The sequence below is a fragment of the Alligator sinensis genome, unplaced genomic scaffold (genome assembly GCF_000455745.1).
Source record: "Alligator sinensis unplaced genomic scaffold, ASM45574v1 scaffold340_1, whole genome shotgun sequence".
NCBI lineage: Eukaryota > Metazoa > Chordata > Crocodylia > Alligatoridae > Alligator > Alligator sinensis.
The window spans coordinates 2431104-2456467 of NW_005842004.1; the positions used below are offsets into that span (position 1 = coordinate 2431104).

Sequence of the window (25364 nt, forward strand, 5' to 3'; positions counted from 1 at the left end):
ATCTTCAAATGTAACCAAAAAAACCCAAACCAAAACTCGTTTTATCCCATTAAGGCCATCTGTTCTCACACATATTGTAGGTAAATTAATCATTTCTGCTTTAGCTGTGTGTTCCTTCTTTCTTTCTTTTTTTTCTATTTATTTATTTTTTTCTTTTTTGGTCCTTCTGCACTATATTATAATGGGGAAAATTGTCAGTATCTAATAGAAACATATTGATTGCAGTAAGGAACTCTAAGAACTGTATGTAACCTGCCCTGCTCTCCTCACAATGGTCAGTGATATTTAACAGGATAGAAAAGGGTAATGTGCATGTGCACTTTCTGATGCACTTTCTTGTACAAACAAGGCAAGAAATCTTTCATTGTTATAATTTGTTCCCTACATGGCCTTGAATGTCCATTTCATTGACACAAGATAATGGTTCTTTCTCTGAGTTTGCAGTTTCTTGATGGCTAGGTATTTACCTGCAGTAGGACTCCACTACTGAACATTAGGGTATTATATTCACTGATTTATAGGCATATGTTTAAAACCAAAGTGATAAAAGATTTAAAATTTACTTTGTATTGTTATTTAAATATCTTCAGTGCCAGGTTTACATCTGATCATTTTTAGTAAATATAAGATATGTGAGTAAAGATTCAGCCTAAATGAGTTATCGCTGAAAATCTGTCTGAAACCAGATACAACTGTGTGCTGTAAAACATGTCTTTTTGTTCTTTGTTCAAGGGTTAAAGCCAACTGAGTCAACCATGACTGGCAAAACACAGACCAGCAATGTCACCAATAAGAATGATCCCAAGTCCATCAACTCCAGAGTCTTCATTGGCAATCTGAACACAGCCATTGTCAAAAAAGGTGACATAGAAGCCATTTTTGCAAAGTACGGAAAAATAGTTGGCTGCTCAGTGCACAAAGGTTATGCATTTGTACAGTACATGAGTGAGAGGCATGCAAGGGCAGCAGTGGCAGGCGAGAATGCCAGGATCATTGCAGGACAACCACTTGGTAAGTGCTTAGGACTGGTACACTTTTTTTCTCTTTTCCCTGTTAGTTTGAAATATTTTTACGTTGTTTCTTGGGTTTATTTGTGTTTGGGTGTTTTATATACCTTTAAATAAGGACTATTTCTGGTAGTTTCAACTTTTTCAAATAGTCTGCATGTTTTACTTCAAGTACTTGAGTAGTCCTGTTGAAGTCAACAGAAATACTCCAGTGAACAGGAACATGTGTTTGAATGATCTATCACTAGCTGGTAAATTTTACAACAGATATTTTGTCTATAGGAAATAGGATAGGATCATAGGAAAGTAGGTTCACCTCATCCAGCCCTCTAGTCAAGGAAGGAATGTCTCTGATTAAATCATCCCAACCAAGTGTCTGTTCAACCTGCTCTGGAAAATTTCTAGCAATGGAGATTTCACAGCTTCGCTAGGGAGCTGGTTCCAATATTGACCACCCACCAGAAAGATCCTCCTAATGTCCAACCTAAATTTGCTCTGCTGAACTGTGAGGCCACTGTTTCTAGTCCTGTTCTCTACAGCCACTTGGAAAAGTCTTTCATCATCCTCTCTACAATTTCCTGTCGGGCTGTTATCAAAGATTGTTATCAAGTTTCCCCACAGTCTTCTCTTCTCCAGACTAAGTAACCCTAGTTCTTTAAGCCTTTCCTCAAAAGTCATGTTTTGGACATGGACATGATACTCTATGAGAGCATGGCCTCATGGTTCTTATAAGATATATATAAAATTTGCAGAGTTCGTTGTGGTTAGAAATTAATCTTACATGAAAGAAAGAATGACTGCAAATTTTCTAGGGACGCGTGCTATACAGAGTATCTTTTCTGCAGTTCTCCCTTACTACTTATTACGCAGTCCCTTGAAATTGCCTGGAAACCCAAACATGAATCTTTCTTGTGCCTTGGTCTCCCTTTTTAGAGAACAAATTTGGGAAGATTAAGCATTGTCCCACAGGACCAGAATCACACAATTGGTATAATTTTTTCTGTTTCCATGATTGTAATGACACACAACGGTTCTTAAACATGAACACATTTTTAATATTTGAAGTTTTCTTAAATTTATTGATTTTAGAGGTTGCATCATTCATGCTTCAATGGCATATCAAAGTCTTGCAGAAGCAAGAAAGAGAGGTTCAGTGTTTTTTAAATGGTGCTAAATTACCTAGAGAAAGTATTTTCTATGTAGAAAGAATTGTCTTACATGGATAATTTAGGATTTTAGGATGAATTTATTCTTCTATGTAGGACTGTAGAATGTGTCCCTTTGAACTAAATCTAGGCTATGATTTTTGTTTGCTAGCATTTTTATAAAACAATGTATGTATAATCCAGATGTTACATATAAAAAATTACCTTTCAAAGTGGATAGCTTTTAACTATAAAGCCTTTTGATTAAAAATCCCTTGGAAAACTTTGGTCTCCAATTTGTTATGAGTATAGAAATACTGGAAAATACAGCAGGTTATTTTGGTGGGATCTAAACAGCTTGAAATAGAACATCATTGCTGTTTTGGTGAACCCACAGCAAGTACAGGAAAGATTGTAAACTTCAAACGAAACTTGGTCACTTCTTCTAGATATATATGATGTTGATTTTTGCTTATTTGGGTGGTTTCAGTACTTTTCATAACTGCTGATACACAATAGCATTTCTGTCAGTGCTTGAAAGATTCTTTAAAAAGTATGTAAGATTGCGAACTTCTGTGAACTTGTGTGAAATAATAGCAGCCAAACATTCAAGTAAATTGAATTGCTAATAGTTTGAGTCAGCAGAAATCATCCCAAATATGCTGTAACACACAAACCCAAAGGCATTGAATGGTACTGTAGATTGGGGCGGGCAATTATTTTGGCTGGAGGACTGCTTAACAAGTTTTGGTGAGATGCCGGGGTCCACAAGGGTGGTCCTGCCCCTTGACAAGCACCTCGTCCCTGGCTGCCATCTTGGGACTGGAAGTCCTGCCCCCTGCCCTTTGCTACCAGAACTCCCTCTCCTTCCCCCAGAAGTATTCCTTTTGGGAAGGGGGTTTACCATCTTGGAACTGGGTGGGGGGAGAATTATATACTAAAGAAATATCTACAATACCGTATTTTAATTTTATTTTGAAAAATATATTTTGGTCCTGATTTTGTGTGTGTTTGCATTGTTTATATAGAGGTGATTGCATAGTAGGGGAAAATGAAATCTTACTCTTGTATATTGTGGGGGTGTAGAGAAGTGTGGGGGTATATGTGGGTGGGTACAGGGCTTGTGGGGGCTGTGGATGTGTGTGTGTAATGTGGGTTGTAGGGGAGGGTGTGGGGATATGTGTGGATGTGGGTGGGTGGGTACAGGGCTTGTGGGAGGCTGTGGGATGTGTGGAAGGGGAGGGTGGCTGGGAGTGTGTGTAGGTGCATGTGTGTTCATGTGTGTGGTGGAGTGTACATGTAGCAGTGAGCGGGCCTCCCCCCAGAGGCATGCAGGTGTGTGTATGAGTAATGTGGGAGGGTGTGGGGGAGGGTATGAGTGGGTGTAGTGTTTTCGGAATTTGTGATTGTGTGGGGGGAGGGTATGGTTGTGGGGTTTAAGGGTATAGTGAGGTGTGCATGGGAACCTCCTGCACATGCCTCCCTGAGCTGGTCAGCACCTGCCTCTGCCCTGCAACAGCCCAGAGCCCATGTACCCTGCAGTATCTACCCATCACTACCAACAACATGCAGCCCCAGCCCACCCTGCAGCTGCTCCGCACTGCCCTGCTGTGGTGTGTCCTGCTGCCCCTTGGGTATGCAGCAGGGCTGGGGTGGCTCTGTGGCTGGACTTCCTTTCTAGGCATCCCAAGTGGTAGCAGCTCCTTCTGGCTGCTACTGCTGCTGGCTGCAGCTTTGGAATACTGGTAGGGACCCACACTGCATAGCAATACTGGTAGGCACCCAGCATGCCTGGCACCGGCTTCAGAGTCACCCATCCAGACTGAGTAGCAACAGCAGCAGTGGCTGCTGAGCAGAAACTGTTGCTCTGTGCAGGGGAAAAACAGCTCCTCCCCCTTGCCACTGTCAGGCCCTTCCTGTTGCAGCCACCTGGAGCCTGTGCCATGCTGGCCTGTCCTGCATCTCCACTGCTGTCATCATCACCTCTAGGCTGCCCAGCAAGGCAGCACTGGCAATGCAGAGCAGCTGCAGGATAGCCTGGGCAGTGGTAATGGTGGTAGAGACCCAGGGTAGTCTGGCACGGCACAGGCTCCAAGCAGCTGCAGCAGAAAGGTCCCAGCAGCGGTGAGGGGGAGAGGCCGCCTTTCCCCCTATGCTGATCAACAGTTCTGCCTACTGCTGCTACTCAGCAAGGACAGGCAAGTCTGGAGCAGTTGCGTGGCACGCCGGCTTGGGGCTGCATGCAGAGGTCCCTACCAGTACAGCTGGTATCAGGAGTGGCGGCAGCCAGAAGAAGCCACTGCCACTTGGGGTGCCTAGAACGGCAGTTCAGCTGCAGAACTGCCCCATCCCCAATGTATTCCCAGGGAGCAGCAGGATGCACAAAGTCCAGGCACCTGGCCGAGATGGAACCAAGGGACCTGCTGTGGACCAGATCTAGCCCACAGGCCATATTTTGCCCACCCCTGCTGTAGAGAATGATTTGATAGTTGACTGACCAATTTATCATAAACTTCCTGAGTATTTGTAGAACCAGAGTTCTTTTATGATTTTTTTAAAAGCTATTTTATGCAGCAACTATTGTATAGTGCTTTGGAGTTATATAACTAATATGCTAGGTCTCCAAAAAAAGAAAAACATCTGATAGGCTATTCAATCATATTTTATTAGCTTGCTTTATAACTACTTCATAAAATGTCTTAGAGAAAAGTCAGAATCAGATGGTAAATAACAAAAAACTATAGGCTTGTAGCTTATTGTCATGAATGCTTAGCTAAAGAATCTCTGTGCGCTACATTCTCTGTGAGATGGCAGTCTTGGAGCCTGTATTCTGAGTCCATAATTCTAAGGAACAGGCTAAAGAATGCCATCAGTGCATTAAATACAGCTCCTCACCAACCAACTGACCCAATTATTTCCAAAACCATTCCTTCCTAGGGCAAGCCTACTGTTATTACCATCACTACTATGGCTGCTGCTGTTTTATTTGGTTTTGGTTGTACATGATGTGCGAGGTGCTTTGAGAAGATGGGAATGGTGAGAGAAATGTTAGGGAATATGACAAGGGTCAGGATGGGACCAGGAACTGAGCTGACAGTTGGGAAAGAATCAGGAATATGAAAACAAGCTAACAGTCAAACATTAAAGTCCAAGGCTAGGAAATGAAAAAAAGAAAACTCACCTCTTCACATGCATATAGACAAGAGCAGGATTCATTGGCTATCCTTCAATATGAGAATGAAGTCCTCTATGGGGGGATTATTGGTGAGTTTTAAGGTGCCTGAGGAGTCCAATCCATGTTCTGCAAGTTTTTCCACAGCTATGACAAGTGGTGCTTTGTGGTAGGGGAGGGAGAGCGCCAACTGTTGGCCGGGATGTTGTGCACTGTCCTTCTTCCTCTGCCATTTCTTGGCTTCCTGACCAAGACAGTTCACTTCAAAGTGGGCTGTAGCTTGATGTATGGTGCAGTGCTTGATGTATGGGCTGTAGCTTGATGTATGGTGCAGTGCCATTGAGACCTGTTACCATCTAGCACTTCCCAATTTGTAAGGCTGATGCCAGCCTTCCTAAGATATCCTTTCAGGGAGTCCTTGTAGCACTTGCTCTGCCCTCCAGAGGTCCTCTTACTATGACTAAGTTGAGAGAAAAGGACCTGTTTCGGGAGATGAGTGTCAGCCATATACACACAGTGGCCAGCCCAGTGATGTTGATGTTTCATGATCTTTGCCTCAATGCTGGTTATTTTAGCTGCAGAGAGGATACTGGCACTAGTGCAGTGGTCTTCCCATCTAATGCAAAGAATCTTCTCAAGGCAATTCTGATGGAACTATTACAGATGCTTAAGATGGCTTCAATATGTCACCCACATCTTACACTTGAGAGTGTGGGGATAACTCCTGCATTGTAGACCAGGATCTTAGTTTCCATCTGCAGTTCTCAGTCAGCAAAGACACAGCAAAGCAGCTTTCTGAAGGATTTCCTGGCAATTGGGAAAGAGAATCAGGAATATGAAAACAAGTGAAGGGACAGATAAAGTCCAAAGCCAGGGAATAAGAACAGAGAACTCACCTCTTCAGATACATATAGACAAGAGCAGGATAAGGGCTATGTTAGAGGTGTTTGAGGCAACCCCTAGAGGCTTGAATGTTGCTTACTCAAAGCACAAATGCAAGATGCTGTCTTAAATACCTAGATTGCTCTTCTCTGTTACCAGTGCCATAGGGTATTTTCATCTATGGCCACCTAAAGGCACACCTTCAAGATGGTGAAGACTAGGTGAAAAGATGCAGTAGAAAAAAAAACAGTCAAGCCCCATCTGCGTCTAATTTTGACATCATAGATTGTCAGTAAATATAATCAAACCATAATTAGCCATTTAACTTCTTGTATGTCACTAGAAAAATGGCTTTTTTGGAGCAATGTTCATATGCATGCACTAGCTTCATTGTCAACCATGTCAGAAAGGACATTCCAGACAGAAGGCATAAAACTTGCAAGAAAGTGCGAAGATGCTTTTGAAATAACTCCTGAAGAAAACTTTCAAATGACTGTCCATAATATTTTTTTTTAACAAGAATGTGTTAGAGAATGGTCGCCCCCTGTTACCAGTTGACCCAGGCAACTATAGGCCAGTCAGTCTCACCTCCATCCTTGGCAAAGTCTTTGAAAAAATTATCAAGGATCACATTTGTGAGAGCCTGGCAGGACAAATTATGCTGAGGGGAAACCAGCACGGGTTTGTGGCAGGCAGATCATGACTGACCAATCTAGTCTCTTTTTATGAACAGGTTATGAAACGCCTGGACACAGGAGGAGGGGTGGATGTCGTATACTTAGACGTCAGGAAGGCCTTCAATACGGTATCCCACCCCATACTGGTGAACAGGTTAAGAGGCTGTGACTTGGATGACTACATAGTCCGGTGGGTGGCGAATTGGCTAGAGGGTCGCACCCAGAGAGTCGTGGTAGACGGGTCGGTTTCGACCTGGAAAGGTGTGGGCAGTGGGGTCCCGCAGGGCTCAGTCCTTGGACTGATACTCTTTAATGTCTTCATCAGCGACTTGGACGAGGGAGTGAAGTGTACTCTGTCCAAGTTTGCAGATGACACATAGCTATGGGGAGATGTGGACACGCTGGAGGGCAGGGAACAGCTGCAAGCAGACCTGGACAGGTTGGACAAGTGGGCAGAAAACAACAGAATGCAGTTCAACAAGGAGAAATGCAAAGTGCTGCACCTAGGGAGGAAAAATGTCCAGCACACCTACAGCCTAGGAAATGACCTGCTGGGTGGCACGGAAGTGGAAAGGGATATTGGAGTCCTAGTGGACTCCAAGATGAACATGAGTCAGCAGTGTGACGAAGCCATCGGAAAAGCCAATGGCACTTTATCGTGCATCAACAGATGCATGACGAACAGATCCAAGGAGGTGATACTTCCCCTCTATCGGGCACTGGTCAGACCGCAGTTGGAGTACTGCGTGCAATTCTGGGTGCCGCACTTCAAGAGGGATGCGGATAACCTGGAGAGAATCCAGAGAAGGGCCACTCGTATGGTTAAGGGCCTACAGACCAAGCCCTACAAGGAGAGACTAGAGAAACTGGACATTTTCAGCCTCCGCAAGAGAAGGTTGAGAAGCGACCTTGTGGCTGCCTATAAGTTCATCACGGGGGCACAGAAGGGAATTGGTGAGTATTTATTCACCAAGGCGCCCCCGGGGGTTACAAGAAATAATGGCCACAAACTAGCAGAGAGCAGATTTAGATTGGACATTAGGAAGAACTTCTTCACAGTCAGAGTGGCCAGGGTCTGGAACAGGCTCCCAAGAGAGGTGGTGCTCTCCCCTACCCTGGGGGTCTTCAAGAGGAGGTTAGACGAGTATCTAGCTGGGCTCACCTAGACCCAGCCCTCTTTCCTGCTTATGCAGGGGGTCAGACTCGATGATCTATTGAGGTCCCTTCTGACCCTAACATCTATGAATCTATGAATCTATAAGCACCAGGTTGAGCAGCACTTTACCTCTCATCAGCCCATAAACTTCTTGAGTCAGATAGAGCTCATCCATGCACAAGAGAAAGCTTTGCGACTGCTCGGATTTGGCTAAGCACTCTTCCCACGAGATGTCAGTGTAGTTGGGAAGAGTGCTCGGCCAAATCCAAGCAGTCAGAAAGCTTTCTTTCAGGCGTGGATGAGCTCTATCTGATGCAAGAAGTCTACGGGCCGATGAGAGGTAAAGCACTGCTTGACCTGGTACTGGCAATGGGGGACGACCTAATCAGTGATCTAAAAATCGAAGGGAAGTTGGGTGACAGTGACCATGAACTGATCACCTTCACCATCTGCCATAAAGCTGGCAAGTCAGCAATACATAAGTCCTCAACTTCAGGAAAGCTAACTTTGACAAGCTCAGGAGGCTTGTCAGTGAGGCCCTAAGGAACCACGACCCAAAGGGGAGGGGAGTTCAGAAAGAGTGGTTGCTCCTAAAGGGAGCAATCCTGGATGCACAAGCAAAGTCTATTCTGTCTTGAAGGAAAGGCAGCAAAAGGGCACAGCAGCTCCCTTGGCTCTGCAGGCGCGGACATCCTGTGTCTAAAAAGACCGACCTACAAAGGATGGAGGACTGGCTCCACCTCCAAGGAGGAATATTCTGCACTGGTCCAGACCTCCGGGGAGTGAAACAGGAAAGCCAAGGCTGCAACAGAACTCTAACTTGCAACAAGTATCAAAGACAATAAAAAGTCCTTTTTTAGATATCTGGGGAGCCAGAGGAAAAGCAAGGGCAACATTGGACCCCGGCTATACTGGATGGGACAACTGACAACCAACGCCCAGGAAAAAGCCAACTTACTAAATGGGTACTTTGCATCATTTTTTCACCAGTCCCAAGTGACGCCCCTCCCCATTACGGAACAGGAACGCCTGGGTGAGGGTGACTCCTTACCCTCCATCAATGCTGACCTTGTGAATGAACACCTTGAGAGGCTGGACACCTTCAAGTCAGCTGGCCCTGACAGTTTACACCCCAGGGTACTCAAGGAGCTGTCAAGCATCATAGCTCAGCCCCTGGCATAGATCATCGAGAGCTCCTAGCGCTCTGGTGAAGTGCCCAAAGATTGGAAGAAGGCCAATGTGGTGCGTATCTTCAAGAAAGGGAGGAAAGTGGATCCAGCAAACTATAGGCCCATCAGCCTGACCTCTATCATGGGGAAAGTCTTAGAAAAGATCGTCAAAGAGGCCATTCTTAACAGACTAGCTGATGGTAACATCCTGAGGGATAGCCAGCACAGGTTTATTGTGGGTAGGCCTTGCTTGACCAATCTTATTTCCTTCTAAGACCAGGCGACTGATCAAGGGAGAAGAGATTGATGTCATATATCTTGACTTTAAAAAAAGCCTTCAATCTGGTCTCCTATGATCACCTCTTGGCAAAACTGGCCAAGTGCAGCCTTGGCTTCACCACAATCCACTGGCTGGGGAACTGGCTCCATGGTCGGACCCAGAGGGTGGTGGTTGATGGAAGTCAATTGTCGTGGTGCCCTATGACCAGTGGGGTCCGTCAAGAATCTGTCCTTGGGCCAAAAGTATTCAACATCTTCATTAATGATGTGGACATTGGTGTCAGCAGTGGACTGGCCAAGTTTGCTGATGACACCAAACTCTGGGGTAAAGCATCTACACCTGAGGACAGGAGGGCGATCCAGGCTGACCGTGACAGGCTCAGGAAATGAACAGACGAGAACGTGATGGTGTTTAACACCGAAAATTGCAAGATTCTCCACCTCAGGAAGAAAAATCCGCAGCATGCTTATAGCCTCAGCAGTGCTACATTGGCTAGCACTACGGATGAAAAGAACTTGGGGGTCATGATTGACCACAAGATAAACATGAGCCTTCCATGTGATACTGTGGCTAGTAAAGCGAGCAAAACACTGGCTTGCATCCATAGATGCTTCTTGAGTAAATCCCAGGACATTATTCTCCTGTTGTATTCGGCCTTGGTGAGGCCACAGCTGGAGTAGTGCACCCAGTTTTGGGCTCCACAAATCAAAAGGATGTGGAGAAGCTTGAGAGAGTGCAGAGGAGAACCATGCGCATGATCAGAGGTCAGGAAAACAGACCCTATGATGAGAAGCTGAGAGCTATGAGACTCTCCAACCTGGAAAAGCGTAGGCTCAGGGGTGATCTGATGGCCACCTTTAAGTTTATCAGGGGTACTCACCAGGATCTGGGGGAATGTCTCTTCACCAGAGCACCCCAAGGAGTGACAAGGTCAAATGGTCACAAACTCCTCCAAGACCATTTCAGGCTGGACATAAGGAAGAACTTCTTTACTGTCCGAGCCCCCAAGGCCTGGAATAGACTGCTGCCGGAGGTGGTTCAAGCACCTACTTTGAATGCCTTCAAGAGAAATGTGGATGTTTATCTTGCTGGGATCCTATGATCCCTGCTGACTTCCTGCCCCTGAGGCAGGGGACTGGACTCGATGATCTTCCAAGGTCCCCTCCAGCCCTAATGTCTATGAAATCAGTGAAAAAATATTCCAAGGTAAGAAAGAGTGTTGAAAACAAGTGTACCTCTAATTGTTACAGTAAGGCCAGGTTCCTATATGCTGTTTCAATGCTTAAATGTATAACTGTGGTCCTATCCACCCAGGAAATCTGTTAAAGCACCCACTTTTGTAACAAAGCTTCATTTTTGCCACAGAGTTAAGCCAGAGCAAATGTAATGGAGGAGGGCCCATGTACCTATTGCTTTAAGTCAGAGCTGTCCAACTTCCAAGCAGCCAGGGGCCTCACTTCCCACTAGCTGCACCAGCAGGGGCTGCATGCCCTGTGGGCTGCACCAGAGCAAGCTGTGTTCTGCATACCTCATGGACCCTCCCACCACCACGGATCCTGAAACTTACCCCTCATCACTGTGCACAAGCCACTGCCCCAGTTTGCCTTGTGCCTGCAACCATCTCACGACCAGTGCACTGCATGCCTGCAAGCCTTCCCCCAACAACCAAGCTATGTGCCTATGAGCCCCCATTGCTTCACTGCATGCCCGTGACTCCCCCCACATCCTCTGGGGTGGGGACAGGATGTGGCAGCCTGGAGAATAGCTGCTATCGCAGCTGGAATGATGGCGGTGGGGGGAGCAGCAACCAGGCAGGAGCCTGTGGGCCACAGTTTAATCCCTTGGAGGCCACATACAGCCCTTGAGCACCATTTGAACCACCAGCTTTGGCGTTCCTACACCAGTAGGATGGAATAGGATGTGACTCAGATGCTAATAGGTGATATTATTCTAGGCTATTCTTTTCATGCTCAAAGTTTCCAAGTGTTCAGTTACAACAGAAATAGTGGATACTTTGATCTAGAAAATAGTATAAAATGTTTTAATCAGTACTAACATATTCAACTGTAGGTGAAAACAGTATGGTTTAGCCAAAAAATGGATTTGTCAAAGTAGTGTGTCTGTTTAAAATTTGTTTCAATATAAAAATGTCTAACTGCCTTTTAGACAGTACTAGCAGCATCAAACTAAGATGAAGTAATGCTAGGCTGTAGCAGAGGGTTGCTTTTATATGCAACAAGAAGAAAAACATAATTAGAAACCTAGATAAGAGCAGAATTCAGAATGCCAGAATTATCCAGGTGGGGCTTTTGGAGGAGAATTTGAGGTAATGTTTTAAACTTGCACTTGGAAAAGAAAGGTGATGGAATAGTAGGTAGTGGGATGGAGATGCACATAATTTTTTTATTCAGATCATCAGATCCCAACTATTAAAGCCTCAGTTAAGTCTATACCAGTAATAAAGGTGTGATGAAGGGACAAGAACAGACTGTCAGATGCACATACTGTTGAGTATGCAGCTTCTTAGCATTATTAATTATTGTTTCTAAATAAAATTAAAATATAAAAATGGTGAGATGAAGACTGGACAGATGTCAGTGATGAAAGGCTAACTGAGCAATGTTATTTACAGAGATGTTATGCCAGAGGGATTTTCTGCAGCCAATGATGGAGTCTGTATAATAGTCTGGAACTAGTAAACAAGATTTATAATATAATTTTTATTGCACCCATAAATCACATTTGTTTTACATTTTCTCACCTTACTGATAATTTGTACCAGCTCCTGACCTCTGTGGCATGCCTTTGTGCATTTTGCACTAAATTCTATTCTCTTTTACAGCAGCATAATTGTAATTGAAATAACTCCGCTGAACTTGTTAATGTAGCTATGGTCAGGATTTGGTCCTGAAACATTAAATGGAATTATCAGTTGTTTTTCTAATGAACTAAAAATACTTCAGTGAATTAAAGAAATTAATGGCCTTCCTGTATTGTTTATGTATATTTATTTTGATAGATCTTGGAGGCTGTGAACTGAGCTTGGGGCCCCAATACTTTAACTACTGTAAAATCACAGACCTTACCTCACAGAGCTTAATATCTAAATAGACAAGCTTGGAAGGAGTTTATATGCATTTTTGTAGTTTTTTTTCAGTGAGTACAGTTATATGCCATGAAGCTTCTGCATGGGTTTCTTGAAAAGCTATTACGGTATTTTTTAGGAAGTACCAACTCTACCCTACAGGCCCTAAGGCAATAAAATACCAGGCACAGCAATATGCGTTGTGATTTTTAACATGTGAATCACCACCATCTGATAATGTAGGAAATGTCCTAGTTTGCTTAGGACAAAAAAAATGCCAGCACAGTTGCTAGTAAATACAGCATAAACCTACTCATGAAATCCGCCCTGCCTTAGTAACACAGCTCCATTTTTTGTCAGTCTAGCTGCATTTTCAGAGCATCAAACCCCTGGGTTTACTATTTTCCTGCAGCATTTAGGTCAATGTGTATGTGTGTGTGTCTTCTTTTTTGGGGGTTGTGAGGCAAAGGGATTGAGGAGGAAGGTTATTGTATTTTAACAAGTATCATCTTCATTCCCATTCCACTTGGGTAAGCACAGGAATGCCTCCATTTTTGCTTAAAGGAGGGGCGGAGGGGAGTTGGCTGGGGTATGCCTCTGACACCATCCCATCAGCGTGCAGTACTGGCCAGTTCAGGAGGGAGGAGCACTCTGCACCACAGCCTGAGCTGTGCACTGGAGGTTACAATCCATACCTTGCTGTTGTTTCCCCACTCCTATGTACTTACACATAGGCAAGGCAATCTGTTCCTTTGTCTTTTATCAGGTATCATATTCATCCTGGTGTAAAAAGCCAATGCCTGGGGCAGTACTGTGTGAACACCTCCCTTGGACTACATATTAAGACCTGTTGGTATTATTGTGTCTGTGAGACTCCACCTGAAAAACCTGATAGGTGGGTGTAGTTCTGATATAGGGGGAGCTATGATGATGTACTACTACTTTCTTTGGGAGGCAGGGGGCATGGGGGAATAGGCACTGGAGTTATAAAACCCTATTTATTTATTTTAATCTCATTCTTGTACTGCTATAGTTATTTCCAGTTTGCATTGAAGTAGTTCAGTGGACAGTATCTTACCAATACCTAGAAAAATATGATTTATATTTAAAGCTATCATGGACATCATTTACTGCATGTTAAAATTAAAGATAGCTAGAAGTATGACACGTATTCTTGCAGCTCCTTTGGTTGATATCCTTTTTAACTAAAAAATTAGTTCCACTGTGGCTTCAATCCTTTTTCATTTCTGTAAGTATTATTCACATACGTCTGCCTTCGGGTCCAAATTAGATGCAGTCTCTGAGTACCTAGTGAGCACAGACTGACATATAGCCTCAGGTAAGATGGTGGTTATAGATAATTATTTTGGACAACATACTCCATTGCACAACCTCTTGAGAAGTACAGAAGCCCTTCAGGGGCTTTCTAAGTCATGACAACCCAGTAGAAAACATCCAAGGACTGGAGCAGGTAATAAAGAGTACCTTTGGAGAGACATATACCTTTGTTGTTAAATTAAATTGATGTGACAATGGAGCTTTGTTCCCCCCTATTTGTTTCTTGTGCTTCTGCTCAGTCAAAACAAATCTTTTGTATCTTGTGTTTTTAATGTGTGGCAACAGCGAGGCACTCTTAACTCTAAGCTTTCAGACCCAGTACTCTCCAGAGTGAATCCATTTTTTGCTATAGCCTAAATGTCCTACACAGTATTATGAATGTCACAAGTGCTTATAAAAGTTACAAATCCTCTTCTGAGTAGAGAACACTTCTGTGTAAAATAGTTTGTGAGTCCTTGAAAATATGCAAGTAGTGCACTTATTTCAACTTGCTTCTCATTAAGCCCATTTAACTTAAAGATTGGCACCAAAAGGAAATACAAAACTGAATTATTGGTCAGTCAGTACCCTACCTTTGCCCTCAATCCTGAAGCAAGTAGCAGTGTGGGAACATCAATCTGTTTATGTACTTATCAAGTTCAGGATCATAGTCCATGACTCTAATGTGTAGTGATTGATGCCATTGATCCTACTTCTCTTTCCCATTTATCTCCCACTGAATTCAATGCTAATTTCATACTTGTTCAGGACTCAGCACTCAGGAAATCTACAATATCATGTTTTAAATACTAGCAGTGGTGTATTAGCTATAAGATAGTTTATCACATTTTGCTGAAGTTTAAATCAGTGGAGCCTTTTATTTTTATCATAGGTCAAAAAGCATTCTGAACTAAAGGGAGGGACAGCTTCATAGGAACCTTAGAGAATTTGAAAATGTTTTAGAATTTTAATATATGCTTTAATGAGTCATATTAGTAAGAGGTTTGAATGCAAATTTTTCATTTAAAATAAAGGACAAGGTCTCTAGTGCTTTAAAGTTATTACGATAGCTATTTTATAGTGGTATTACTGACTGTTAAAGTACACTATCTGAAGACACAGTACATATAAACTACTTTAAGACCTTATAGCAGATGTACTAGGAGCTGCCCTGTCAGGGAGTGCAGAAAGTGGCACAGGTTATCAGCAGATCAGATATTAATTTTGATGACCTAGATTGGGGTGGCGAAGTGAAAGAGGTTTGCGGTCTCTTGGCAGGATTTTAAGCCAAGCTCTACTCCGCAGGAGTGAATGGATGCATGGTCCCCAAGTCCATGTATTTAGCAACTAACTGTCCTCAAGTCCCCAAAGCTTATGTTATGGTTTGCAAGCACTTGCTTAGCGTACACTGGTATCCCAGGCCATGCCTCCATGCTTGAATCATCACCCCACACTAGGTGAAGACTGCAAAACACCGCCATCTTCTCCCAGTGAAGCAATTATTTAAAGTTACCCTCAGTTGCTAGTTATCAGAGCACTCGCTGCTGTGCATGGATATTCGCTCATTGTGTGGCTGGTTGGCTGACTTATACTAGATAGGCTAAGTCCCGTGATAACTAATATATTAAATATTTGATTAATAAATCAAAATGATTAAAGATCCATTTTTGTTGCTAATGTTGAAACCACGTTGGGTTTAGACAAGACTTGATGCAATCTGCATTCTCTAGAACAGTGACTAATTTTAAGAAGAGAATACCATACCATAACATATCTCCCTTACTTCATGTTTAAATCACCCCCCACAACTTCTTAAATAATGTCTTTGTCATTTGTCCTTAGGCATGAGCAGACTGTTACAGGACTTCTGACAACTTGCTGATTAATCTTTCACTGTGCAAGTCAAAGGTTGTTAACACTTTATCCAGTGAAAGTCACTCTTTACCAGTCACTCAGTCTGCTTCTCTATTCACTGCCTTAAAGAAACTGTTGTGCAGCTTGCGTTAACATATTTGTCGGCTCTTTATGTCCACTGCTTTATGAACTAACTTCCCGATGGTTCTAATGCAATCTGTTTCTCATATGTTAGTGTCTTTTCTCATTGCTGGCTTTCTGGTCAGTGCTCATTGCTGGCTTTCTTACAAACAGTGCTCACTGCTCATGTGATTCTTCCAAGGTAGATATTTGCTCTGTATCTATTACTGCAGGATGTAGGCACTTCCAGGTACATCTGAACCTCTTTTGTTGGTGTCTTAGTAAAATTATTGCGTCTCTGGGCCTGTATACCACCGTTATACTATTTTCCTTATGTGCTAGATTTCAAGGAGGGAACAAAGATATTGGCTTGGCTGTCTGGTCACAGTATCTCCTGGTTCCCCCTGCACCCCCACTTCACTGGAGCTGTTTTCATCTGGTATGAGTCCTCTGATGTATTGTAGATTGGAGCAGTGGAAATTGAGGCCCTTTCAAAGTCCTTATCTATCACCAGCTGTCTAGGATGGTAGTTTATAGCTGTCTGAGTATTTCTCAGAATTAAATGGCTAGCTTTTGTCCAGTGAGGCCATCTTCCAAAAGATTTTGTTTCATCTAAATGTCTTAGTCACTCAATTAGATTTTGGGCATCCAAATCTAGAATAAGGAATTGAGTTCTACTCCCCAAAACAAACAAACAACAAATTAGCTATCTTGTGCCATAGAAATCAGGAATCTCATTATAGATCACAGGAGCTACTTTTGATTACTCATTCTCTATTTCTGGCAGCCTATAGATCCTTCTATAATTTTTTTTTATATGTTAAGTCACACCTGGCTCAAATACCTTGTTTTTCTACATTTATTTTCTGATGTGATCCATATAAAGGGATAAGTATTTCCCCCTATGTTGTTGCTAGGAATAAATTTTGTCACTTGCCATTGACTAACCTTGTTGTAGTGAAATAGTGTCCTTCACAGCTCAGTATGGGAGATTCACTTGTCAATTTCTGTGTCATCAGCCCTCACATGCAAGTCTTACACTAGATTCTAGTACAGGTTATCTTTCTGCCCTCCTTCAGTTTCTTTAGCATGCTCTTGAATTCAGAGAATACATGCAGTTGCTCTGAATGATAAAAATGGTGATTTTTATCAGCTTGTTCTGTAGTTTGTTCCACTGCAGCTCTCAATAACGTTTTCAATTAATAGTTTTTACCAAGTGTAGTCTGTAATTTGATATTGCATTTTTGCAGCTGAAATAATGAAGTGTAGGTATTTTTCATAAGAGGCTTAGCAAATACTGTGCTTGGATCTCAACCTATAATCTCTACATCAGTGGTTTTCAACCTTTTTAGAGTCATGGTACCCCTCCACAACTTCTTTTGAATTTGGTAACACTTCTGAGTGATAACCAATGTTGTGCTGCCTCTGCTTACCTTGGTGGTTCTCAGCCAGGATGTTGCTGCATGCTTCTGCTTGTATTAAGGTTTTCTGATAAACCTAAAACAGACAGAAGCAGAGGCATACCTAATAAGTTTTGCCTTGTCCCACTGAGGTGTTTGGGCTTCAACTACAGCTGCTTCCCAGCCTGCCTCTGGAGGGGCACACAGCCCATGGCACCCCTGGAAGAAAGTCATGGCAGCTAGGGTGCTATGGAACCCTGGCTGAGAACCACTGCCCAACATTTTTTTCTTCTTTTGTGGCAAACAGAATAGCTAGTAGTTGCCTCTAAATGTGGGCATCGTTTTATTTGGTTTCTCCAGAGATTAATATGAAAAAGGGACTCTGTCTTTTAGTTGACAAGTTCCTATACCATTTTTGTATGTCTTTGCTTGTTGTGGTCATGACTCTGTGGACTGAAATGTTACAGAGAACTATCTTTCTCTATTGCTTTTTCTTGTCATGCTCCCAAAATCATTGTCAAGTTGCATTGTCAGGTAGCAGTTGTCTCAGTGGAACAGCCAAGGGTGTTTCACCTTTGAAGTACCATGCTCATCTAAACATCCTCAGAATAATCTGTAATGTTTTTTGTTCTGTAGAGGTTTCACTTTTGTTATGGCTTCAACTTTACTATCCTCTGGTTTGATTCATTCTGTAGAGTATGTCCTACATGTGTTGGGCCTCTTTTACCATGAACTAGATGTGTCTAGTTACTAGAGGTTTTCTGGATTGAGGGTGATAATCAGTGTTGGGACCTTTCTTCAGTATCTGTTCATGTTACACCTGAGTTGAGGCTGCTGTTATCATGGTATCAGCTATTATATGATGCCTGCAATATCTTCAAATGTTTTATTACTCTTTTGTTAAAACATTTCAATGGCTGACCTCATTCTAAAAAGTTGGCTACAAAACTTGCATCTGCTCTGAGATGCATTAAAAGTGTGAGATTCGGATGATTCCTCATCTAATCAGACTTACACATATCTGTCTGTCTTATCCAGAATAGTAAATATGTTTTTACCAGCTATTCAGCACTGAGTATTTACCTATTGGTGTGGGGACAGAGTAACTATAATAGTATAGTTCTTTTAAGGTACCAAGGATCCAGGCAAATCTTAATCCTGACCCTTCTCCTTTTGCTTTCACTCAGCTGTTAACCAATGACATTGGGCACCTTTTACTTTGGTGACTGTCCTATTCCATTTTTAGCTGCTCAAATGCATCTCTAAGTCTCCCTTTTACTGCAAAGGCTGTATTCTAGAAACAATGTACAAAGTGACAGAATTAGATAGCTTTATCTGGAAAAGAGTCGGTTCCTGTTTAAAAGATAATGACTGGTGAAAAATAGCTGTAAGTCCTGATATTAAGCTTGAATTGTATGGCTTTTATATATTGCGCTAAATTGTGCATTCTTTATATATTGTTCTAAATACCATGGTTCTGGTGACTATGCTGTTTGATATCTCCTAATATGCTATATTATACCCACAAGAAAAGGCTGTTCACTTTCAGTTCCAATAAACTTTGCACCATTGTCTCTGTAAGTTGGTTATTTTGGAAGTGGAAGAATATGAGACACGTTTTTCCAGAGTCTGTGCTTCCCCTGATCAAGTGTCCTACCAGAGCATGTGTGCAATTCTTTTGTATGAGATATGTGCTTTTTCTTGTATATCAGTTATGTGGATGAATCCATCCTGTACTGCTTTGATGCTCTTCTGTGTGTGAGAGCATGTACAAACTTGTCAGTCTGTATCTCTAGCATAATCTCTATTAAGCTAGGGACAGACATTCAAAAAGCCTGAGCCTGAATCGATTCAATCCTTGCAGATTTGTCTAAACTGGCTAGGCTGAACTGGTTTGTAACTGGACAGACATTCTCTCTGGACTGAGGAAATTCAGCCACATGCAGACAGTGGCTCAGGCTAGAAGTGGGCGATGTTAGAGCAGCCTCCCCTTTACTTCCACAGGGCTGCACTGAGGTGGGCATGGCCAGGCCCCTGCAGGATGCTCTTAGTATCCCCCTCCCCACCACAAGCAGCCCAGCAGGGAATGTTTATCACCCCTAATTCAGTGTTTATCGACTCATTAAGAAAACAAAACCTCTCTCTATTAACTAAGGGAGCTCTTCTTAAACAGATCTTTCTAAACAGCTCTTCCTAAACAACTCTTCCAAGGAAGAACATTAAGCTACCTGTTGATTAGCTCCAAAAAGCCTGTTTGCTCTTGTCATCTCCCACAGCACAGACTGTAGCCAGCATGTTTCATAGTTGTTAGAGTTGGAAGGGACGTATTAGATCATTGAGTCCAACACCCCTGCCCTGGGCAGGAAAGAGTGCTGGGGTCAGATGACCCCAGCCAGGTGTGTGTCCAATCTCCTTTTAAACACGTCCAAGGAAGGGGACAGCACCACCTCCCTTGGAAGCCTATTCCATATTTTAGCGACCCTCACTGTAAAGAATTTTTTCCTGATGTCTAATCTAAATTTGCTCTCTTCCAGTTTGTGTCCATTGTTTCTAGTTACTCTGACAGGTGCGCAGGTAAACATTGTATCCCCTATTTCTTCTTGTCCCCCCCGATGAGTTTGTAGGAGGCCATGAGATCACCTCTCAGCCTCCTCTTGTGGAGGCTGAAGAGCTTCAGGTCTCCCAATCGTTTGAAATAGGGTTTTTTCTGTAGGCCTTTAACCAAACAAGTGGCCCTCCTCTGAACCCTCTCCAGGCCATCCGCATCTCTTCTGAGGTGTGGTGCCCAAACTGGACACAGTACTCGAGCTGTGGCCTGACCAATGCCATATAGAGGGGAAGTATCACCTCCCTAGACCTGTTTGTGATGCCCCTACTTATGCAAGAAAGGGTTAGCTTTATTTATTACCTCATCACACTGGTGACTCATGTTCATTTGGAGTCAATTATGACTCTGAGATCCCTTTCCACAGTTGTGCTACTTAAAATGGTTCCACCCAGGCTGTAGGAGTGTTGATGATTCTTCCTCCCCAGGTGCAACACATGACACTTGTCACTGTTAAACTGCATCCTATTCTGTTCAGCCCTTTTCCCCAGCCTGTCCAAATCAACCTGGATTCGCTCCCTGCCATCTGGTTTGTGTACCTCCCCCCATAGTTTGGTGCCATCAGCAAACTTGGACATGGTGCTTTCTACTCCTTCGTCTAAGTCACTAATGAAGATATTGAATAGTACCGGTCCCAGGACAGAGCCATGGGGGACTCCACTGCCCACATTACTCCAAGTAGAATCTGACCTGTCCACCAGCACTCTCTGGGTGCATCCCCTCAGCCAATTTTCTACCCACCGGACTGTGTAATAATACACATTACAACTGTTTAGTTTATTTATAAGAATTGGGTGTGACACTGTGTCGAAGGCCTTCTTAAAATCTAAGTAAGTCACATCTACTTCTATTCCTTCATCCAAGCATTTTGTCACCCGGACATAAAATGAGACCAGGTTAGTCAGGCAGGATCTGCCTGCTATGAACCCATGCTGATTGCCTCTTAGCATCATTTTACCTGCTGGTCTCCTACAAATGTGATCCTTAACAATTTTCTCAAACGTCTTGCCAAGGATAGAGGTGAGACTAACCAGCCTATATTTACCTGGTTCCTTCGTCCTCCCCTTCTTGAAAATAGGGGCCACACTGGCCCTTTTCCAATCCTCTGGGACCTATCCTGAGCACCACAAGTGCTCAAACAGTTGTCCCAGTGGCTCTGCTATAACACCAGCTAATTCTCTAAGTACCCTAGGATGAAGATCATCAGGACCTGTTGACTTAAAAACATTCAACCCCTCCAGGTGCTCCTTTACTACGTCAGCACAAACAGTTGGTCGGCTGGTATCTATACTGGGCTTACCTAAGGTCCCAATGGGATGCATATTTATATTTGTGTCCAAGAATACGGATGCAAAGAAATCATTTAGAAGCATGCTAGGTTTGCTAGCTAATGTTGAGGTGTCTGCATAAGACAGAGGGGTGGGAGGGAATAATCCCTGCTTATCAGGGAGAAGCCAGGCAGACTCTCTGTGCCTGCAAGTCTCTGCTGGAGCTGCAGCCAGGGAGCAGAGGAGAGGGGTCAGCCCTGCTTTGGAGCAGAGAGCCCCGCCCATCCCAGAGAGCATGCTGGGATGCTGGAGGAGTCTGGTTTATCTTAAAAAAGCAAGGGGTCTGGGACAGGCATTTCATAAATCTGTTTTTCCAAATCAGTTACATCTGATACTACATTCAAGCAGGTTTATGTCAAACCGGTTTCAGCCATTTTGAAACTGGTTTATGTGCACTGAACATCTGATCACTTAAACTGGTTTATGTATAATGCCTGTCCCTAGCCTTAGTGTTTTGTGGCTTTTAGGCTATGTAATAACTATTGCTTTTTGCAAGCCCAAATCAGGCTCCTTCTGCAATCTTTCCTTTAGTCCTTTGTTAATTTATACCTAACACATTTTTTTTTCCTCTGAGCATGTCATTCTCAGCATTTCTGCACTTGGGAGCTCTTGCTTTTTGACTCAACCCTGTTATATACTTGTCTGTCTGCTCTTGTCCAGTGTGAGAGTGTCCAGGGCTGATATTGTTCAAATAGAACAATTTTGTTAGGATTGTAGTAGTTCTTAGCCGTTGTAAAGAGCTCATAGAAATAGGAGCAGTTCCATTTGACAGCTGTGGTAATGTGTTATAAACTTCCAGAGCTTACTTGCCTACTGTTTGCAGTAAGATGTCTCCTATACAAAAGCATTATGAACAGATACAAAAAGATGTGTAAGGACTATTCACATTCCCTCCAATTTTCAGCAAAATTGCCAACTAAAACTAAGGGTGGGGCTGGCTTGCCAAACTTCATGTTCTGAAGTGTAAATAGGAAATATTTAAATATTATTTTTATAACTTTACTTTTGGTTTCAAATTCATGTCTTCTCTTTAAGCTAAAATTGATAGTTATGATTACTTCTGACAGCATTTTGTCCTTTCTCACTGCTGAATCTTCCACATATCGGTAAGATCACAGATACAGAGTCTGAGCTAGAACTCTTTTTATAGGATCATAGCAAAGTAGAGCAGATCATCTAATCCAACCCTCTGCTCACGGCAGGGTCATCTCTAGCTAAACCACCCCAGCCAAGTGTGGGGCCCAAAACTGAACATATTACTACAGGTGAGGCCTTGTCAGTTCTGAACAGAGCAGATGAGTAATTTCCCTTACTTTGCAAGTGACTGTTGATGCAACTAAATATGCTGTCAGTTTCTCTTTTTTGTAACAAGAGCACACTATTGTCTCATATTCAGCTTAAGGTCCACTGCAATGCAAAGATCCTTCTCTGCAGTATTAGAGCCTAGCCAATTATCCTAGCTAGTCTGTGTTTCCTTAACTTGTTAATGAGAATGTTGTGGAAGATGGTGTTAAAAACCTTGCTAAAGTCGAGGTATATCACATCTGTTATCATTCTCCACCCCGCATCCACAGAGCCTATCACAGAAGGAAATCAGGTTAGTCAGGCATGACATGTTCTTGATGAATGCATTTTAGCTGTTTCTGATTCCCTTGTTCTCCTCTAGGTGCTTCACAGTAGATTTCTTGAGGGCTTGCTCCATTATCGTTCCTGGTATTGAGGTCAGGTTGACAGGTCTGTAGTTCCCTGAATCCTCTTTCCTTTATATTTGGACATTTTATTTGCCCTTTGCCACTCATTCAGGATTTCACCAGACTGCCACAGATTCTCAAAGAGGAGTGTCAGTGGCTTTGAAATCACCATAGCCAATTCCTTCAGTACCCTAGGGTGCATTGCATCTGGCCCTGCCCACTTGAAAGTATCTAGCTTCTTTAAGTGATCCCGAACCTGTTCTTCTGATACTCTAAGATGTTTGTCTCATTCCCTGGAATCTGTTCATGTTTGTAAAGACTGAAGTGAAAAATGTATTAAATTCTTCAGCCTTCTCTGAATCATCTGAAACTAGATTACCTTCCACATATCATAAAGGATCTATGGTTTCTCCGGTCTTTCTCTTACTTTCAGTTTATTTGTAGAATCCTTTTATATTGCCTTTTATGTCCCTTGCCAGGTGTATCTCAAATCATACATACCTACTTTTCTGCCTGTATGCCTGTGGGATACTTCCCTGGAACTAGAACCAAGGTTTCACTTTTTATGGGGCTCCTTTTTGAGTTTCAACTTGTCAAAGAAATTGCTGCCTAGCCAAGCTGGTCTCCTGTTGCACTTCCCATTCTTCCTTTGCATCAGGATTGCTTGCCCTTGTACCCTAAGAGGGCTTCTTTAAAGTAAAGGCCATTCTTCTAGACTACTTTCTCCTCCTTTCAGACTTTGAAAGAGTGAGCAGCAGAGTCATATGTGAGAAGCCTTCCGACCAGAGGCCGTGTAGTAATTGTGGTGCTAATTTTAAAAAGAATAATCTTTTTAAATACCACAGTGTATCTAGCAAACTTTTAAGTAAGATCTCTATTTGATAGAGTTGTCTAATATAACTCTCCTTTGCCTTGCAGGTTTCATAGTCAGCATCTCAACCTTAAATGAAACAGGACATTTTAAAATGTACTTTAGCTTCTGCACTTACTATTCTTTTATACAGAAATTATAATTAAGGGTGGCTATATTAATATATGTTCTTTTCAAATTCCAATCTCCTTTGTAATAAGAGACAGGGAGAATTAATGGGCACTTATACATGTGATGGACCTCTGCTCCGATGTGTGCTAATTCGTAAGCGTCAGAGTATACTCGATAAATCGAGTCATGCAAATTAGCACACTCCAGCAGCCTTTGCATCTTATGTATTCAGTGTTCCTGAATTTCAAAATGGTGGCAGGGGCTCTTTAACTAAAGCTCTTTGAGTGTATGTGTAGGTATGTGTGTGTGTGTGTGTGTGTGTGTGTATGTTCATGTACGCGACACTGGTCAGGCAACAGCTGGAATACTGTGTCCAGTTCTGGGCGCCCCACTTCAAGAGGGATGTGGACAACATTGAGAGGGTCCAGAGGAGGGCCACCTGCATTATCCGGGGACAGCAGGGCAGACCCTACAATGAGAGGCTACGGGACCTGAACCTGTTCAGCCTTCACAAGAGAAGGCTGAGGGGGGACCTTGTGACCATCTATAAACTCACTAGGGGGGACCAGAAGGGTTTGGGGGAGACCTTGTTTCCCCTAGCGCCCCCCGGGATAACAAGGAATAAAGGCCACAAGTTGTTGGAGAGTAGGTTCAGATTAGACATCCATAGGAACTAGTTCACAGTTAGGGCGGCTAGGATCTGGAACCAACTTCCAAGGGAAGTGGTGCTGGCTCCTACTCTGGGGGTCTTTAAGAAGCGGCTCGATGTCTACATGCCTGGGGTCACTTGAGCCCAGTTTCTCTCCTGCCCAGGCAGGGGGTCAGACTTGAAGATCTACAAGGTCCCTTCCGATCCTACTTCTATGATTCTATGATGTATGTGTGTTTATAGATAGATAGAGATATACATAGACTAGCAAATTGCGTGTCAAAAATGAAGGGCGAGGAGGACAGAGGCCTGTGTCCAGCTGCTCCAGGCCAGGGGATTACAGATGCAGCCACTCCCCACAGCTCCCTCAGGGCTAGGGCTGAGGCCAGGGATATTCCCCCACAGCCTTCCCTCCCCCCATCGCTTTGGGCTGAGGCCAGGGTCACAGCTGCGCCCCACCTCCCCCACCACCAAATTGGGCCAGGGCCTACAGTTGTGGTGGAAGTGATGGCTGCCCCTGTGGTGGGACACATCCAATGGTAATCCCCCTCTCCCTGCTTTCCTCCCTCCCTCCCCTCTTCCCTGCCACCTCTCCCCCCTGCTACAGTGGTGGGAAGAGGGGAGGAGTGGGCCCAAGGGTGGGGGGAAGCCAGCTCGCTGCAATGGGGGGTAGCAGTGGGCCCGCACCAACCCAGAAGCAGCTCGGAAATGGGAGGAGTGGTCTTGGAGCCAACAGGGGACTGGGGAAGAAGTGGGCCTAGGCCCAAGGGGGGGAGGAGGAGGAGGCTCCCCACCTCTGCCTAGCTGTGGCAGGGCGGGCCCGCTGCTCCCCTGCCACCACTGTG

At 43.5% G+C, this 25364-nt stretch overlaps 1 protein-coding gene across 1 annotated transcript in view; it reads left to right on the plus strand.

Moving 5' to 3' along the window:
- The first annotated feature begins 740 nt into the window (after positions 1–740).
- The window catches only part of RALYL (RALY RNA binding protein like), a 369506-nt gene continuing 344882 nt past the window's right edge, over positions 741–25364 (plus strand). Inside the window, exon 1 of the mRNA XM_025201808.1 lies at positions 741–1011. Coding sequence (XP_025057593.1) covers positions 756–1011 — 256 coding nt within the window. The 5' untranslated portion in view covers positions 741–755. The remainder of the gene's footprint in view (positions 1012–25364) is intronic.